Source organism: Chiloscyllium plagiosum, chromosome 41 (assembly GCF_004010195.1).
Source record: "Chiloscyllium plagiosum isolate BGI_BamShark_2017 chromosome 41, ASM401019v2, whole genome shotgun sequence".
In the NCBI taxonomy this organism is placed as follows: domain Eukaryota; kingdom Metazoa; phylum Chordata; class Chondrichthyes; order Orectolobiformes; family Hemiscylliidae; genus Chiloscyllium; species Chiloscyllium plagiosum.
Genome location: NC_057750.1, coordinates 3,100,341 through 3,119,948, shown reverse-complemented (window position 1 = coordinate 3,119,948; position 19,608 = coordinate 3,100,341). Strand labels below are relative to the sequence as shown.

The 19,608-nt window shown below is 39.5% G+C and overlaps 1 protein-coding gene across 5 annotated transcripts in view; it reads left to right on the top strand.

Moving 5' to 3' along the window:
* LOC122542742 (alpha-actinin-1-like) overlaps nucleotides 1-19,608 on the top strand; it is a 113,183-nt gene that overhangs the window by 52,316 nt on the left and 41,259 nt on the right. For all 5 annotated transcript variants that reach the window (XM_043680734.1, XM_043680733.1, XM_043680735.1 and 2 more), the window contains exons 2-7: nucleotides 4,996-5,110; nucleotides 7,893-8,012; nucleotides 10,901-10,987; nucleotides 13,554-13,641; nucleotides 17,147-17,225; nucleotides 17,452-17,533. In XM_043680734.1, the coding sequence (XP_043536669.1) occupies nucleotides 4,996-5,110; nucleotides 7,893-8,012; nucleotides 10,901-10,987; nucleotides 13,554-13,641; nucleotides 17,147-17,225; nucleotides 17,452-17,533 (571 nt within the window). The remainder of the gene's footprint in view (nucleotides 1-4,995; nucleotides 5,111-7,892; nucleotides 8,013-10,900; nucleotides 10,988-13,553; nucleotides 13,642-17,146; nucleotides 17,226-17,451; nucleotides 17,534-19,608) is intronic.

Genomic DNA, 19,608 nt, shown 5'->3' with positions numbered 1-19,608 from the left:
CAATGTCTTGGCAAAACGTTTTAGTTGTAGGAAACCGGATACAAGGCCTGTTGTTCTCATCTGAAGGCAATGGAGGTTGGATCAAAATGAGATCCAACATGTTGTTCAGAAGCCAAATTAAATGGTGAAGTTCCATTACAATATTGTGGTTTAATTTTTCCCTTTGGCGTAGGGTATGTAAGCACATTACTCACCATCTGAGTCAAATGGATATAATTTAAGTTCCTTCTGCAGAGAGCACAGGATCCTTGTCTGATTCTAAAGTACTCACCATTTCAGGCTGAAGATGCCACCTTTTAAAAAGGAAATACTAAATGTTGTAAATCTGCTCTTCGTTAAATGTAAAATATTCCAATACTGTTTGAGGAGAACTAGGGAATTTTGCTTAGTCATAGAATCAAAGAATTCCCACAGTGCTCATCAGAAGCCATTCAGTCCATCGAGTCTACACTGACCCTCTGAAAAGCATCCCACCCAGACACATTCTCCCATCCTTGTAACCCTGCATTTCCTATGGCTTATCCACCCAGCCTACACATCCCTGAACAACACTATGTGCAATTTAGCACGGCTGACCCACCTAACCTGCACATCGTTGGACTGAAGATACTGGAACACCTGGCACAAACCCATGCAGACATGGGAAGAATGTGCAGACCCCAGACAGCCACTCAGTGCTTGTGTTAGTTGTGTTTTAATTTCCTTAAATGAAGGACTGTAAAGTGCTTTGACACAGATGTTGGAAAGTATATAAATGCGAGACCTTTTCACAAATTGCTTTTGAGAAATAATCCATTTTGTGATTGACCAAACCCCACACCCTCAAACATTTTATGATAGCCTAGATCCTAACTTTTTATTTTTTTAAATAAGTGCCAGACATTTTTGGTCAAAGTAGCAGATTTGAAACAACATCTTTATTCCTACAGTATAGTTAAAATACAAAAGAAAGCTGAATAACCAAACTCTATTGGTAAACTTAGCTAAATAAATGTATTATTCTGTTATGAAACAGTAACTGCTCCAATATAGTAACATCACATAAACACACACTTGGCGAAAGGCAAATTCAGTAAAATAGGTTGTCATACAGGCAATTCTCCAGTCCAGGAGGGCAAAACAAACAAATCGGAGTAGCACGAAGAGGTATAGTGCAGCTTCCAAATCCAGCTTCAAGACCCCAGCAATTGCTGCTTAAAACTAAAGCTAAAAATTCAGATTCTCTGGGAGCTTGCCCCACCATACAGGCTGCTTCTGTTGTTCCTACCTACCTTTTTTTAAAAAAAAAACCAAGGCATCACTAGCTATTTACTTTATGGGGCTTTCAGTAGACAGCTCGGTACTCTCTCAAAGCCTCTGTTCCAACATAAGACAAAACAACAGTTAAGAAATTTTGATCTTGTATCATAAGGCGGCAATGGGTACCTGCATGGGTCCCAGCAATGCCTGCCTCTTAGAATATGTGGAACAATCCTTCTTCCATGGCTATATTGGCACCACCGCCACCTTTTTTCTCTGCTACATCGATGACTCTATTGGTGCTGCATCTTGCTCCCACAAGGAGCTTGAACAGTTCATTCACCACACCAACATCTTCCATCCCAACCTCCATATTTCCCTGGTCTATCTGATACCTCCCTCCCCTTCCTGGACCTCTGGTGACCGACCACAGTCCGACATCTACAAAACCACCTACTCCCAATTCATCTGCCATATCTGTTCTCAGGATGAGCAATTCTATTCCAGGACATTCCAAACATCTGCCTACTTCAAGGAGTGTAATTTTCCTTCCTCAGCAATCAACAGTGCCCTCAATCGCATCTCCTTCATTTCCCACACTACTTCATTCCTGATGAAGCGTGGGCAGGGCTTATGCCCAAAACGTCGATTCTCCTGCTCCTTGGATGCTGCCTGGCCTGCTGTGCTTTTCCAGCACTACACTCTCAACTCTCCTCTGCATCAGTGAGACCAAATGCAAACTGTCAGGGATTTTAAGGGTGGTACGATGTTTAGCACTGCAGCCTCAGCACTAGGTTCCCAGGTTTGATTCTAGCCTCGGGCGACTGTCTGTCTGTGTGGAGTTTGCACATTCTCCGTGTCTGTGTGGGTTTCCTCCGGGTGCTCCGGTTTCCTCCCTCAGTCCAAAGATCTGCAGGTTAGCTGAATTGACCGTGCTTAAATTGCCCATAGTGTTAGATGCATTAGTCAGAGGGAAGTGGGTCTGTGTGGGTTACTCTTTGGAGGGTCAGTGTGGACTGGTTGGGCTGAAGGGCCTGTTTCCACACTGCAGGGAATCTAATCTAATATCTCTGGCCTGTGTACTAACCAATCACTTCAACTTCTACTTCTCTAAAGACACACCCATTCTGAGAAGAGCTGAGATACATGGGAGAGGGGTGGGGCTATGGGGAAGGCAGCTGAAAATGAGAATGCGATAAGTAGATGGTGGTTGGGAAGGTGATAGGTCGGAGAAGGTACTAACCAATCACTTCAACTTCTACTTCTCTAAAGACACACCCATTCTGAGAAGAGCTGAGATACATGGGAGAGGAGTGGGGCTATGGGGAAGGCAGCTGAGAATGAGAATGCGATAAGTAGATGGTGGTTGGGAAGGTGATAGGTCGGAGAGGAGGGTGGAGCGAATAGGTGGGAAAGACAATGGACAGGACAAGATGGTAGTACCGAGTTGGAGGCATGGGTCTGGGATAAGGTGGGGGAGGGGAAATGAGGAAACTGGTGAAATTCACATTAATCCTGTGAGGTTGCAGGGTCCCAAGGCGGAAGTTGAAGCATTCTTTCTCCAGGTGTTGGGTGGTTAGGGTTTGGTGATGGAGGAGGATCAGGACCAGCACCTCCTTGGTGGAGTGGGATGGTGAGTTAAAGTGGTCAGCCACTGGCTTTGAGGATGTAAAACAGAGGTCCTTCGCAAGTTTCCATGGCTGAATACTTCTCTCTCCCACTCCACCAAGGACATGGAAGTCCTGGACTGCCTCCATTGCCAAATCTTAACCACCTGACGCCTGGAGGAAGAACTCTTCATCTTCCACCTTGGGACCCTGCAACCATGTGGGATTAATGTGGATTTCACCAGTTTCCTCTCTTCTCTCAGCCTCCCCACCTTGTACTAGACCCATGCCTCCAATTTTAAAAAAAATATACAAAAATCTTCATCCTAAATGCTAAGGGATATGACTTTAACAAGACTTTTGAGGTTCCCCCATGTTAGGCTGATATAAAAGGTGAAGTCGCATGGGGTCGGAGATGAGCTGGTAAAGTGGACACAGAACTGGCTTAGTCATAGCAATGGAAGGATGTTGCAAAAGGTTAGTTTAGAACTATGTTCATGCAGCCTTAGGCTAAAGGGCCTATTCCAATGCTATATTGTTTGCTTACTCAATCTCTTAACCTCCTTACCCATTAATCCATCTTGTTAACCTTTGCAGTGTAAGATAATTGCATCCGTCTTTGGGATGGAGAACAAACTCCATATAGTATTCCAGGTGTGGCCTGGAATTGCAGTTGGATTACATGAGTAAAGAAATTCACCTTGCAATAAAAGCAGTATCTTATTTGCCTTTCTAATTGTTGTACTTAACACATTCTTGTACAAAGCCACCAAGACTCTGAACATAACAATTTTTCAGTCTTTCTGAATGAAAAAATCCTACCTGTCTAGTTTTCCTTTCACAGTAGATAATCATTCTCCACAGATTCCATATCCATTCTAACCATAACCCTACCACTCAAGCCTACCCATAATCCCATTTCTACCTCTTTGCATCATCCTCCATACTGACTTTTTTAAACCTAAAATTTGTCAAACAAGATGTCTTGTATTCAATCTTTTCATCCAAGTTATTGATCAAAATTATAAATAAGACACATGCACAGATGCTTTGATACCTCAATTATTGCAATCAACTTTGAAAGTGACCTTTTTTAGTTCTTGTTTCCACTTTGATTAACTGGTTCTCAATTAATGCCACTACTTTTGTATATAACTTGTGGCATTTTTAGTAAATATTTTTGCCAAAAAATATTATTTGTCAGTAACTAGGGGGTCACAATTTTAAGATTTTCAGCAAGAGAACAAAAAGTTAGATGAGAAACTTTAGTCAGTTAGGATTTGGAATCTGCCTGGGAATGTGGTGGAGGCAGATTCCACAGGAAGCTTCAAAGGAGCGTTGAGTATAATTTGAAAGTGAAGTTGGTGGGCTGGAGAGTGGGATGGGCTGGTTAACTCTTTTTTGAGAGCCAGTACAGGTATACTGGGTTGAATGGCCTCCTTCTTTACTGGTAAAATTCTAATAAATGTTTTATAGTTTCACCATTTCCAAACTTAGTTACATTCTCCAGTCACCTTCCCTTTCATAAATTTGGCACAGTTTTAAGTATAGATTTGCAGGCTTCTATTAATTGTAGCATTTTTCCCTACTACTGAGTTGCTGGCTGCTGTTTTGTTTTTGAGGGTAGTGGAGTCTTATTATCAATCTATAATGGCTCTGCTGTAGATCTAAAATCAAAGCGAACACATCCATAGTCTCTATTGTACCTCTTAAAAGTTGGAGGGTGCAGGCATTGGTGTGAATTGATGGCTAATTGCAAATTGGCACTAATTGGGGTTTCAATTGAATGTTTATAACTCAATCAGTTACAACTGTCTTAAGATTTATGCTTGTAATACTTCACTTCATGAAGAAATGTACAACGGAATTAATTATTACTCCATTATTCACCAGCTCACTCACTAAACTGCATTTTGATCCACTGGTTTTGGCTACTTTTAGTCCCATTCATTTCTGTGATGCTCCTACCTTTTAAAGTTCCTCATTTTCATTTGTCCCTTGGTTCCCAAGCTTTCCATGCTTTCCACAATATCTGTCTGTTTGCTGTCGAGACTGATTTTTAAAGTATTTATTTGATGTCTATGCCATTTTCTTAGTCGTCTTTATAATTTCTTAGCCTGAATGTGAGTTCTTGTTTTTTTTTAAACAGACCTTTACAGCATGGTGCAACTCTCACTTGCGTAAGGCAGGGACGCAGATTGAAGTAATTGAAGAAGATTTCAGAGATGGACTTAAACTTATGCTACTACTGGAGGTGATTTCAGGTGAGGGCAAGCAAACTCTGCAAAAGCAAACAGCTTTTAAAAAACCTGTCCAGCCTTACAGGAGTCTTTTCACTCATTGATAAAGAAATAACTCTTACCATGTTTGAATGGTCACACTTCCTTTTTCCTTCTGTTGAAACTTTTAATTGACTTACTCCCTCATGACTGGCTTAAAAACTGCGATTGATTTTATTCTGAGCAAATTGACTAGATGTGTATAGTTTAGAATGAATCATGCCCAGGCTGCTTAAAATGTCATGTTCATGCTATTGGACCCAATATTTTCACATTCAAAGAATGTGAGGGTTTCCTTTTTCTGATTTTATATTTTATTTGAACAGGATAGTGGAAGTTAATCTTCAAATACAAATAGTGATGCTATTATCTTGTACAACTAATTACCTTTAAAATTCTAGCCCAAAGAGCTAAACTGCAAATATTTTAGACTTCTCTTTCATAATCACTACACTAGTGTTCACTTGGCTTTTGGTTATGGTATGATCAATGTCAATGCGTACTTTCTTTAATCAAAGCAGGAGAGATAACAATTGACAGGCTATTATGAGCTGTTATTGAGTTCACTCACGTATAGCAAAATGTGATCTTTAAATCAAGGTCTCTGTAGAACTAAACAATGCTTTTAGATATTTAGGATATTTAGTAGACTTCTTATGCTATACAAGTTCTAACTTTTACATTATCACTGCTTAATTTCAATGTTTTGTTCAATAGAGATTTAATGTCAATGCTCGTGACATTTCTCAGAAATCCATAATCTAGTTAAAGTGAATAGTATATCTGGACTTTCTGTTGCAATGCAAAGTGTTTCTGCTGTTCTCGAATTTCTCACATTTTTTCAAAGCACTTTTTAATAAGGAATTATTGAACTTCGCTCCTTTCCTTGGATGATTCAGTGCTGGTGGCTGTGTGCTCCAGTCAATGCCAGGTTAACTGATTTTGGCCAGTTGGCATTTAGATACCTGATAGAAATATTGGCCACATCTTCCTGTTCTTGGGTTAGCAATGTGATTCATAGTTAATAATTGCATTTCCATAATAGCTACTTTGCAATGAAGACTGAGGGGGACAGCATTTTGCTAGATAGAGAGAAAGGTTATGGAGGTTGACTGAAAAGTGGAGTTGAGAATACAATCAGATCAATCATTATCTTATCAAATGGAAGAGCAGGCTTGAAGGACCAGATGACGACTACCTTCTGTCCTATGCTCCTTCATAATGTTAGCCACAGCCCTTTAAAAATGTTCAGAGGCATCAGGAGTAGAGGGAAAAGAAAATAGTAGAACCAAGAGATATTGAAATCCATCTCGCTGTGATTCCTTTCACAAAAATGTTACAAATGGAACATAAGGATTTTTTGTGCAGGATTGATTAGAAGGCATTATTTTTGTCCCTTGCTGATGGAGGAATTCAGCAAATGACTGCCTTCAAAATTTTAGCTTCAATTGAAGTCCTTGAATGTCTGTGTATCTTACACAAGTGGCTACTGTTTGTTAACACTAATTATTGAACTTCAGACAACAGGGGCTCCTTTAATTTATGAACATTCATCTGACTTACAAACATTGCATACAGGAGTGTAATTTTTAAAGACGAGACAAAACATTGCCTTGTTATGACCAGCTACTTATTTTTCTCTGCATGGTGTTCCAACTTGTGTATGAATTGAATTGCGAATGGATTTTGGAATCGAACCCAGTTGCACCCTGGAGACTGTCTATATTCACATTGGTTGTAGTATCAGGCAAGCTGAAACCTGTTACAAACAAATGCCTGCATATGCATAATTCTAGCTGGATTACTAGATAGTGATTTGTAAAAATATTACCACCCTTATTGAGATCAGTTAACTCTACAAGTATCGGGAATTGAAGCTGGAACTCTAAAGTAGTTTCACGTCTTACTAGATAGATAATTAGCAGTGACTACTGCTGAATTGAGCTAAGTATATTTAAATTATGACTGAATTTAGATTCGATATGAAATTTAAGTAACATAATTGTTGTTGTCCAGCATTGCATTTGTCATTAGTCTGCTGATGGGATTTTCTTAAACTTGCATCATTTCTTCACCTAGAGATTGGGGAACCTATGGAATTCTCTGCTACAGAAAGTGGCTGGGGCCATAACATTGAAGGGGTTTAGAAGGAGTAGTTATGGGTGTAATTGGGGCTAAAGAGATTGAAGGGTATGGGTGAAATTGTGAACAGAGGATTGAGTTAGATGGTCAGGCATGGTCATATTGAAGGAGCAGACTCAAAGTGCCGAATAGCCTTTTCCTGTTTCTCTCTTTTGGATGTAGGTTTGCTTGCTGAACTGAAAGGTTCATTTCCAAACATCTGGAAATGAACCTTTCAGCTCAACAAGCAAACTTACATCCAAAACCTCAACCTGAGCTACAAAGTTTCTCAAAACTCCGTTTTTATCTGTTCAAATGTATCCTAACATTTTCTTGCTGATATCTTTCCCTAGTGTTAGGTCTTCACTGTTGTCTTTATATCCACCAAATGTCCACCGCAGTAAAGTCTTAATTTTGAATTCTGGTATTGGCTCGTAAGTCTTGATATTCATAAGTTTGTTTTTTTAGTTATGCCCTTGGTCATTTAATCCATCAAATAAATTACAATATCTGAAACTGAAGTCTTTTTAGTATTACTGTTTCACTGGAGTTGTAACTTAAAGTAGGTTCTCAGAATTATGGTTTTGTAATTTCATCCAAGAGATTAATAAAAGAAAATGTACAATGTTTTCTTCCTTTCTTCTAGGAGAGCGATTACCAAAACCAGAGCGTGGGAAAATGAGGGTGCATAAAATAAACAATGTCAATAAAGCGTTGGATTTCATTGCATCCAAAGGAGTAAAACTTGTCTCCATTGGGGCAGAAGGTAAGAAAAAATACTTGTGTGCATGCAAAATTGTGAATTAGAGACAATAGGCCATTTAAGAAGTGTGCAATCCATCTATTTGTGTCCCAAATTCCATAATCCCATGTACCCTAGATGTTTTATATATAGTCTATCCATGGAAATATGCTTTACCACATTGCCTGCAGCTAGATATGTTCATTAATCTATTCCTCAAAATACTGGTCCTTTATATTGGTTAGCTAGCTGTAATTGGACATGCAGCCAAGACAATGGAGCTTGACAATAATGCTATAATTTTAAACTTTGAATGCCAAATGTCCTTTTGATTGGAAAGTTTATAAATTTGAGTTTTGTTAAACTCTCATATTTAAAAGACAGTTTGTGATTTGCAACTTCCTAGAGGTCAGTGTGTAATAATAATATTCCACTATGACCTGGGCCCAGTATTTTTTTCACCTTGCAACAAAGTGTAACTTTTCATCTGGCAGCTTTGAGATAGGAATGAATGTCTATGAAATTTTTCAAAGAACTATGATGCCTCTTGTCCTTATTTTTGTACACTGTCCCTTGCCAGTACCAGTAAAAAAAGATTTGCATCTTTGTAACATTTTGCAAAATCAATCCACACAAAATACATCATTCAGTTCCAGTAGAAGTGTTGCATCCAGTTTTGGGCATCACACTTTAGGAAGGATGTAAAGCCTTTAGCGAGAGTAGATTAGCTCCACTTGGAGGAATTCAGTTGTGTGAATAAACTGGAGAGGGTAGAAGATTGGTTTTAGTAATTTTTAAAATTATGGGTTTTGGATAATTAAACCAGTTATGGCTGGAAAAAATGATAACTGGATTTGTGATTTTTAAGATGTTTAGCAAAAACTAAGTAATATGAGAAACATTCGTGCAATGGTTAGGATTTGGAAATTACATTGGATAAATAATTGGAGGAAATAAAATTGCAGAAATTTGGTGCAGAGGGAAAATGGGACTCTGGTTCTTGAAAAGCAAAAATACAGCGCAGAAGCAGCGATCCTAATTGCCTCCTATGCTATGCTACCCGAACTTCTATAAAACTTGATGTCACCAAGTAGGGCTTCACAGCCAGTTAGGAATGTTTTTACTTGGTTAAAAGAAAAAGAAATGGGCAACCACTTTACACTAAGATCCTGTAAAAGAAATGACAAAAGTAACCAGTTATTTGAGGAATTGACATGACCAAATTACTAGGAAAACTCCTGTGCCCTTTCAATAATGCTATAATGCCTGTAATGTCTTTCTAAAAGTCAGCAGAGCATATGTTTATCAGCCTGATGACATGTCCCACCAATACAGCTCCCCTTGTTAATCGAGGTTGATGCTTTAGAATGTCCTCAAGTCCTAGAGTAAAGTTTAAATCTGAGCTCAAACTCTGAGGCAAAAGTACTACAAATGAGTGAAGACAGACTACAGTTAAATTTGTTCTAGATGGCAAAAGGTTGGAGTGACAGCAATAAGCAGTGAGATCTTAGTTAAAGATCTCACTTAAAACATGGTACCCATCGACAGTGTAGTGAAATACCCCTATGGAATAGGTTCAAATTAGATTGAAGTCAGAATCTACAATTTTATTTAAAATGCAAAGCAGATGTGCCAAGCTATTTTTAGTTATAATTCCAATGATTCCCTTTCCCTTCTGATGAGGTAAAAACCTTCGTCGGAATGCAGATTTTCTTTTGGTATGATTGACTACAGTTGTTCCATTCTTGTATATTGAATGTGAAAGCACTTAATAGATTTCCTTTTTTTGACTTTCTTTGCTTCTGTCCCAGCCAATCTGTTGGAACTTTTTTCAACAGTTGAATTCTATGCCAAATTTTAATTCCTTTTGGAGAGCCTGCTTTCCTTAATTTACAGGGTTCTTCTGATAACATCTGTAAATATGTTCTCCTTTGTGATGCATCCATTGTTACTGTGGTGCATGGTAATAGTTCTGTTGCATTTTTCTTTATAAAATGAAAACCTTCATGAAAGGTTTCTGACTACTCCTTGGAAGTATGTAGTGGCCTGTAATAGAAGGCTTGCTACTGCTTTTTTAAAAATAAAGAATTGATCTAATCTAGCTACCACATGCCTGTTGCCACATCTCATCTGGTGGACAATCCAGTTGCACTAAGCAGGCTTAAAACCTGCAAACTTATGGTGCAAAGCTGTTTATAAACTATAAACAAGGCTTTCCATACCAAAGAGGGCACATTGCTCTCCTAGAGGTTAAAGGTGTTTATTGTCATGATTAAGCACTTTTTCTTTTACATGGATAAGAAATGTGCTTGCATCTACAAAGCAAATAATAACATTGTGACTACTGATGATAAAAGTATACAAGACTTGTTTACTTGATGTAAAGTGACCTTGCGTATGGAAACAGTGGCATGGTGTATGTCAAGTTCAGCAGGATCCTGCCTACATGAGCTATTGGATGCAAAATTTGAGATGCTGTACATATCAAGGAATTAAGCACTGATAAAGATGTATTGGCAGTAGTTTGTAAAATATTAATGTTTTTGATTATTATTGAATTGTTCAAAAATGGTAATGCAGCTTTATCTGTAACTTAAAAATTTCAGATTACTGGGTTTTTGGATCTATTACCACATGATGTAGATTTATATGCATACTGAGCAAGTATGTAATAACCATGCAGCAATGTTGTCAAGTAAATGGGGACATTTTAGGGATATAGCTTGTGATCAGGGAAATACTTAGGATTGAGGTTTTGATTCTGTTGTGCAGCTTGTTTTCAATGGAGAGTTTAAAGTGGTGTACGAATATTTTGTATCTACTCTGTTCTAATTTTGAAATATCAGTTTCAGCTGAGATTTTAGTTCAGATTAACAAAAACAGTACAATTTTCAGATATGTTTTATTTTCAGAAATTGTGGATGGGAATGTGAAGATGACCCTAGGTATGATCTGGACAATCATACTTCGTTTTGCTATTCAAGACATATCTGTGGAGGGTAAGGACAAATTTTCATTTTGGAACATGAACCCCTATGGTGCTTACTTAGGGTTTTAAATTCTTTAGCCTGATTATTGTGCCCATGGAACTGATTTCTTTCTGCTACCCTGAACACCACGCATGGTATTAGAGTTGAAAATAGTGGGATATTTCTTAACTTCGGGCACGTACAAGTTGGGTAAAGGATGTCGCAAAGTGAATTAGCACAGCAGTTATTTGAGTTCTTGCTCCCTTTTCGGGTCCCCCCCGCAGTACAACAGGGCTGTTGACGATGGTTTTGCCTCATTTAGGCTCTGCAAATTCTAAAATGTTAGGATAGTTTTGTTCGAAAGGTATTCTTCTAACTCTCTCTAAAAATCTGATTGTATTTGGGACGGTTTGCATTCAGGTTGTAAGTTTGCTCGCTGAGCTCAAGATTTATTCTCAGACATTTTGTCACCTAACATGGTGACATAAGTAGTGAGCCTCTGAAGTGCTGGTGTTCTGTCCCGCTTTCTATTTGTCTTGGTCTGTTGTGGTAGGTGATATCATTTCCTGCTCTTTTTGAGAGGTTGATAAATGGGGTCCAAATCAATGTGTTTATTGATGGAGCTCTGGTTTGAATGCCAAGCCTCCAGGAATTTGTTTAGCCTGTCCCAAGATGAATGTATTGTCCCAGTTGTACTGGTGTCCCTCATTGTCTGTGTGAAAGGATACTAGTGATAGTTGACCATATCATTTGGTGGCTAGTTTTCTACCAGTCTGTCCGATGTAATGTTTGTTGCAGTCCTTGCAGGGTATTTTGTATGTGCATTCTGCTGGTTGCTGGTACAGGGTCCCTTTAGCTTCATCAAGCTGTTTTGTGTGTTGGTAGGTTTGCAGGCAACCATGATGTCGAGGGGCCAGTCTGGCTGTCAGCTCTGAGATGTCTTTGACGTGTGGTAGTGTGGCTAGAGTTTCTGGGCATATTGTGTCATCTTGTTTAGGTTTGTTGTGGAAGAATTGGCAGACTGCTTATCTGGTACCAGTTGTTCTAGAATATGTTGTATAGTACTTCAGCATCTTGTAGTTCCTGGGTGCTGCAGTGAGTTGTGGCCTTAAACACTGACAGAGGGAAACCCAGGACAATGCTGGGACATCCTGGGACAGGCTAAACGAAGACATACATGGGAATTCCTCGAGGCCTGGCATTCAAACCGGAACTCCATCAACAAACCCGTCGATTTGGGCCTCGTTTACCAACCACTCAGAAAAAGAACCGGAAGTGATATCACCCACTGCAACAGACCAAGACACACCAATAGAAGGTGCTTCAATGGAGGCTCACTGATGTTGGTGAGCATGGTGCCAAAAAGTCTGAGAACAAATCTTCCAGCTCAGCGAGTAAACTTGTAACCAGAAAGCAAACCGTCCCAAACACAACCAGATTTCTAGAGTGAAACACTGAAGACTATAGGCAATTTAGCATGGCTAATTCATCTAACTTACAGATCTTTAGATTGTGGGAGGAAACCGGAGGACCTGGAGGAAACCCATGCCCAGTGTAAATGTTTAACATGGGCTTTTGGTAGCAAAACAGAAAAATATCCATCCTCTGTGAAAAATTCAGAGTAGATTTATATTTGGTCAAAGTTGTCACAGTCCCAGTAGACCATAGGGCTGTGCGCTCAGGTGACTAGCACTGAGTTTAACCTGAGGGTCACTGTGTGCCTCAGGTGAGTAGCAAGGTTAAGAAGGCAGGACCTTTATGGTAATCTCAGCCAGAGTAAGAATTGAACCTGTGCTGTTGATGTCATTCTGCATTGGAAGCCAGGTATCCAGCCATCCAACCAACTGAGATCACTGACTCAGATTTGTATTTAAATGTTTTGAAACCTTAGAAATTAAGGACTTGATTATTTTCACCAAACAGATGAAATAACTTCAAATCTGGCTGTTATCACGTGAGCATTAAAGATAAATAACCTTTCTTTGACTACTTTAAGGCAGATTGATTTAATCATGATCATTTGTCTTACTGGCTAGTATTCCAGTGTAGAAACTGTAATCTTTTGTTCACCTATTTTTGAATGCATTTCAAGTGGGGAAGTTGATCTGTAGAAGTCAAGAATCTGAAAATGCATGAAATATGCTTGTTGTTGCTTTGTTTCTAAAACCAGCTACTTGATGACAGTATGATGCTGTATGATTGCAGCTGTTGGCCTGTATGTTCAGAAATTAGTTTATCAACTTGCACACAGTAGTCATTGATGAGCTTTATTATGGAATTATTATCCTTCCTTAGTTACAATGAGACTGATACACACTCCAGGTTAAGCGATGCTTTTGAACTGCTTCCTGGCAGAATCACGTTAATCGTTGAGAGCCAGGTGGTATTTGATGTGTAGTATCCCGTGGGGTCTGCAAGTTAACAGGAAGCAAGATGATCCTGGATAGCAATTTTGCTCTGCATTAGTTTGCTAGTCTGGGTGTGATCTCTTAAGATGCCTGTTATTCTTACTTGCTACGAAGTGCTTTGGGGCTGCTTCGGAGAGTACTTCGATTTTCTTCTTGTCTTTACCTTGCCAAAATTTTTCCTTTTCTAGAGACCTCTGCCAAGGAGGGATTGCTGCTGTGGTGCCAGAGAAAGACTGCACCATACAAGAATGTAAATGTGCAGAACTTCCACATCAGGTATTGGTTGCAGCATGTGAATATCTCATTTTCCATGGTGATAGCAGGAAATTGATTTGAGCTTGAATTAGTGATGCATTTCCCCTTTAATGGTCTTGTAGTAGCCAGTTATTTCCACAGCCAGTCTTGCTAGTTTGTAATCTTCTATACATGATTAGTGACATTTCTGTACACCCTGAAGCAAATTAATTGAGATAGTAGTTGCCGTTTTGAGCATTTGTCACGACGGTCACTGCTGCGAAGGAGTTATGCTATGTGCAATATACCTTTCCTCAAATTTTGTGGTACAGCGAGGCTACAGTTCAACCGTAGTGATATTTGGAACATGCTCCAGTTGTCCATTTGGTTATTTTAATTTGAATTCTTGTATTCACTTTTGACTTTGTTAATTCGCTTTTCTTTTAAAGCCGAAACTTGAGCAACACTTGAAATGTTGGTATGTCAGCCGTTTGTCCATGCCACCACCTTCTCTAATACAATTCACGGTGGGTGTAAGTTTGCTCGCTGAGCTGGAAGGTTTGTTTTCAGATGAAACTTGAAAAGATTCAGAAAAGATTTACAAGGATGTTGCCAGGGTTGGAGGATTTGAGCTAATAGGGAGAGGATGAACAGGCTGGGGCTGTTTTCCCTGGAGTGTCGGAGGCTGAGGGGTGACCTTAGAGGTTTACAAAATTGAGGGGCATGGATAGGGTAAATAGGCAAAGTCTTTTCCCTGGGGTGGGGGAGTCCAGATCTTAGAGGGCATAGGTTTAGGGTGAGACGGGAAAGATATAAAAGAGACCTACGGGGCAACTTTTTCAGAGGCTGGTACATGTATGGAATGAGCTGCCAGAGGAAGTGGTGGAGGCTGGTACAATTGCAACATTTAAAAGACATTTGGATGGGTATATGAATAGGAAGGGTTTGGAGGGATATGGACTGGTTGCTGGCAGGTGGGACTGGATTGGGTTGGGGTAGATGGTCAGCATGAGCGGGTTGGACTGAAGGGTCTGTTTCCATGCTGTTCATCTCTGACTCTTCGCTGTTTCGTCACCATACTAGGTAACATCAGTGAGCCTCCAGTGAAACACTGCTTTTTATTTGCTTAGGTTTCACCGTTTACTGGTTTTTAAAAAAAATATGATTGAAACAGTTGAACTCTTTAAATGTTACTACTGACTAAAGGATAAAATAATCCCGCGTAAAAGGACATGAATGTGCTCTTATTTTATTGCATTTGTGAACTGGTTTCTATAATGTCGTAAGACACTATAGGAATCCCTACAAGTTTGCTAGGTTCTTTTGCAGATCTTTTGGCACATGGATATTGTTTTACAGGGGCTAAGCTCTTGTTCATTCCCAAAATCCTCCAAAAGACAGTTTCTTTTTAAATTTTCTATTTCAAGCATTACTCACTCTCTTAGAATGCAACTGTATATGCTTAAACTACTTCCTGCGCTGAAGACTTGTCACTGACTACCCTAAAAGAGGAATTAAGTTTTCCCTATCCTAAATTACTATTCACCTTTTTTAACAGCTTTTTAGAGAACTGCCATAATCACTGTTGGCTTTCATTGCTCAACTGGAAATTGTATTTTGTAGGCCTCCTTGTAGCTTTATTATCTCATTCTGGTGTGTCTTTGTTTATTATCTGGGTTCAATCTAATGTCTTTTGTACATGAGGTGATGCCTATGAATAACCACTGTCGTTACCTTGAATACATTTATCATGTCTCCTGTGCTTGTCTATCTAAAGCCCAAAGTACTGCATTGTCTTTGTGCAAGATTTAAAAGGTTGTGATAAAAGAATTGTCATTAAACCCATTGGTATCTGTCCCCATGCATCTTGAATTTTCCAAATTATCATTATTTCTTATTTTATAACTAAAGTTGCACCTATCTATTAAATTGTATCCACTCCTCTAAAGATCTTCCTTTCTGGATTTGCTTTTAGTGTTATATACAGTTTTGATATCAAGTTGGACTTTTGTCATCTCTGGACTTGTGGATGTGGGTTTGCGAGCTGAGCTGGAAGGTTTGGTTTCAGAAGTATCGTCACCATACTAGGTAACATCAGTGAGCCTCCAGATGAAGCACTGGTAGTATGGCTCGCTTTTTATTTGTGTTTAGGTTTCCTTGGGTTTGGTGACGCATTTCCCATTCTTTTTCTCAGGGTGGTAAATGGGATCCAAGTCAATGCATTTGTTGTGTGTTCCGGTTGGAATGCCATTCTTCTAGAAGCATGGCATTCCGACTGGAACTCTCTGAACAAATGCATTGACTGGGATTCAATTTACCACCCCCTGAGAAAAAAAACAGGGGTTGACTTCACCAAACCCAAAGAAACCTAACCACATAAATAAAAAGTGAGCCATACCACCAGTGCTTCATCCGGAGGCTCACTGATGATATTACCTAGTGTGACGATACTTCTGAAGCCGAACCTTTCAACTTAGTGAGCAAACCTACATCCAGTACCTCAACCTGAGCTACAAATCTTCTCACAACTCGCTCTGGATTTTGTTTTGGAAAATGTCCCAAAACCATTACAGAACACTGCTGTATGAAGAACAGATGCATTCTTAATAAACCCTCCCTGCTTATGCTGGAGGATTGTTAGCCACTGCCTTTCCAAAGATAATGAGGTCTGCACCCTGCGCAAGGTTTATCTATCAATGTTTTACTCGTGACTTGGGAGTTTTATGTTTTGCCCCAGAATTCCATTTAAAAGAGCAAATGTTCATAATCTAGTTTCAGAATCATCTGCTTTAGGCCATAGTTTAGTTTTTGGAAATTGGAATTCTTATTTATGCAAATGAGTGGAAAAACTGATATTTAATGGTTTCCAAGGATGAGAAGTTTCAGTTATGAGGCAAGATTGGAGAAATTGGGACTGTTTCCTTAGAGCAAAGGCAGCAAAGAAGAGATTTCATACAAGTTTTCAAAATCATGAGGTATCTGGATAGTGAGTTGGGTGAAATTGTTCCCATTTGTAAACTGGTCGAGAATTGGAGAGCGCAGTTTTAGTATTTCCCAAAAGAAGCGAAGGGGAGAGTAGTATAGGGAATACACTGACTGGAAGTAAGGTGGAAGCTGATTAACTAAAGCAGTTGGGAAAGTGTTACATTGTTACTAACTAAATGGGCACATTTACAGGAAGTTAGGAGATTGACGCTGAGCATTTTAACTTGCTAGTGAAAAGACAACTCACTGAAAGACCACCTGCGTGAACTAATTACTATTTTGTCTTCATTAAAATTCCAGTGACTAGTGATAACTTGTAGGTCTGATTCTTCTTTCCATATCTTACGGAACAATTCTTATTACAGCAGCTTCAATTAGTCACATTCCAAGCTGCTTCAACATTATGAAATAAAATTGAGGCTTTTTTGTAATATAGTACAGATGCCGTATCCCTTTCTTTTTTTTTTAAAAGGAATCCTAGTTGAAATGATGGAAGTTGATACATTGAGGAAATAAAATGAAACTGTTCTAATATTGGGTTTTGTTTCTGATTGGTGTCCAGTTGGAAAGATGGTTTGGCATTCAATGCGCTCATCCACAGACACAGACCAGAACTTATTGATTACGATAAGTTGAGGAAGGTATGTAAAAATTTAAAACATTCCTGTTGAAAAATAAGATTTAGGTGGAAAACAAAATTTTCTCTTTGACTTTCTAATCACTACATGTTGTAATATTAGATCTGTTCTCGAGAAGCTGGAGTTCTGTGTCCTTGTATATTTATTTTTGTTCAAAATGAATGCTTACCAGTGTGATAGAACATTTTTAAAAGCTGAATCTTTGGAACCTTTTTCCTATTGTACTTAGGATGATCCACTGACAAACTTGAATAATGCCTTTGAAGTGGCTGAGACGCACCTGGATATACCCAAGATGTTGGATGCAGAAGGTAAGACACTTTGTCCTTCTCTAAAATAGCAAAGTATACACTAATATGTTTGTGGCATGTTACACTCTTGTATGGAAAATTGTTCCATGACTGGCCTTGAGAAAGCCCTGGCATGACTTGCGTTCCAGTTGTGTAAAATATTCTGTTCAGTCTGTCTTTGATAGATTAAGCTATTTGAAGTTCATTTGTAATGTGTTTTCAACATCAGCTAGTGGTCTGTACTGTGTAAGTCATTACAGTGAAAGCATTGTGAAATTAATTTTCAGCCCATGAAACCTAAAAGAAAAGATTGTAGTCTTTAGTTCAAAGCAAATCTAAATTAGTAAATTGTTTTCATGCTTGTCATATTACTAGTTTTTTACACCTTGCACTGGGAATGAAGTTGTGTAACCTTTAAGCTGTGGTCACCAACTGGGAGTGTTCAATGTTGAGTACAATTGGCTTGAGACCCTTGGTTCTTGAAATGGTAGCTTTGCAGAAGATAAAGATTTTTGCTGACTATAGCAGAATTGTAGCATTTTACAGCTATCAGGCTAGTTTGACGTTGTTTGCTGTTGCTTACAATAGGGGTTATCCTGGAAAGCTAGCTTCTTAATGGGAATGTATCACAGAGCCTAAAATTCTGCAGACTATTTAACTTAACGAATTTAGTGGTGTTGAATTTTGGACTGATGTTACACTAATTAGTTTTGGTAGGTAGGTGTTGTTGTGGTTCTGTTCACCGAGCAAGGAATTTGTGTTGCGGACGTTTTGTCCCCTGTCGAGGTGACATCATCAGTGCTTGGGAGCCTCCTGTGAAGCGCTTCTGTGATGTTTCCTCCGGCATTTGTAGTGGTTTGAATCTGCCGCTTCCGGTTGTCGGTTCCAGCTGTCCGTTGCAGTGGTCGGTATATTGGGTCCAGGTCGATGTGCTTATTGATTTGAATCTGTGGATGATTGCCATGCCTCTAGGAATTCCCTGGCTGTTCTGTTTGTCCTATAGTAGTAGTGTTGTCCCAGTCAAATTCATGTTGCTTATCATCTGCGTGTGTGGCTACTAAGGATAGCTGGTTGTGTCGTTTCGTGGCTAGTTGGTGTTCATGGATGTGGACCGTTAGCTGTCTTCCTGTTTGTCCTATGTAATGTTTTGTGCAGTCCTTGCATGGGAGTTTGTACACTACATTGGTTTTGCTCATGCTGGGTATCGGGTCCTTCGTTCTGGTGAGTTGTCTGAGAGTGGCTGTTGGTTTGTATGCTGTTATGAGTCAGAGAGGTCGCAGTAGTCTGGCTGTCAGTTCAGAAATGTTTTTGATGTATGGTAGTGTGGCTAGTCCTTTGGGTTGTGGCATGTCCTCGTTCAGTTATCCTTACCTTAGGCATCTGTTGATGAAATTGCGCGGGTATCCGTTGTTGGCGAATACATTGTATAGGTGTTCTTCCTCTTTTTGCAGTTCTGGTGTACTGCAGTGTGTTGTGGCCCTTTTTGAATAGTGTCTTGATGCAACTTGTGTGTTGGGGCATGTTACACACAAAAGAAGTTGCATCAAGACACTATTCAAAAGGGCCACAACACACTGCAGTACACCAGAACTGCAGAAAGAGGAAGAACACCTATACAATGTATTCGCCAAAAACTGATACCCGCGCAATTTCATCAACAGATGCCTAAGGGAAAGACAATGGAACGAGGACATGCCACAACCCAAAGGACTAGCCACACTACTATACATCAAAAGCATTTCCGAACTGACAGCCAGACTACTGCGACCACTAGGACTCATAACAGCACACAAACCAACAGCCACTCTCACCATGAACACCAACTAGCCATGAAACGACACAACCAGCTATCCTTATTAGCCACACACGCAGATGACAAGCAACATGAATTTGACTGGGACAACACTGCTATTATAGGACAAGCCAAACAGAGAACAGCCAGGGAATTCCTAGAGGCATGGCAATCATCCACCGATTCAATCAATAAGCACATCGACCTGGACCCAATATACCGACCACTGCAACGGACAGCTGGAACTGACAACCGGAAGCGGCAGATTCAAACCACTACAAATGCCGGAGGAAAGATCACAGAG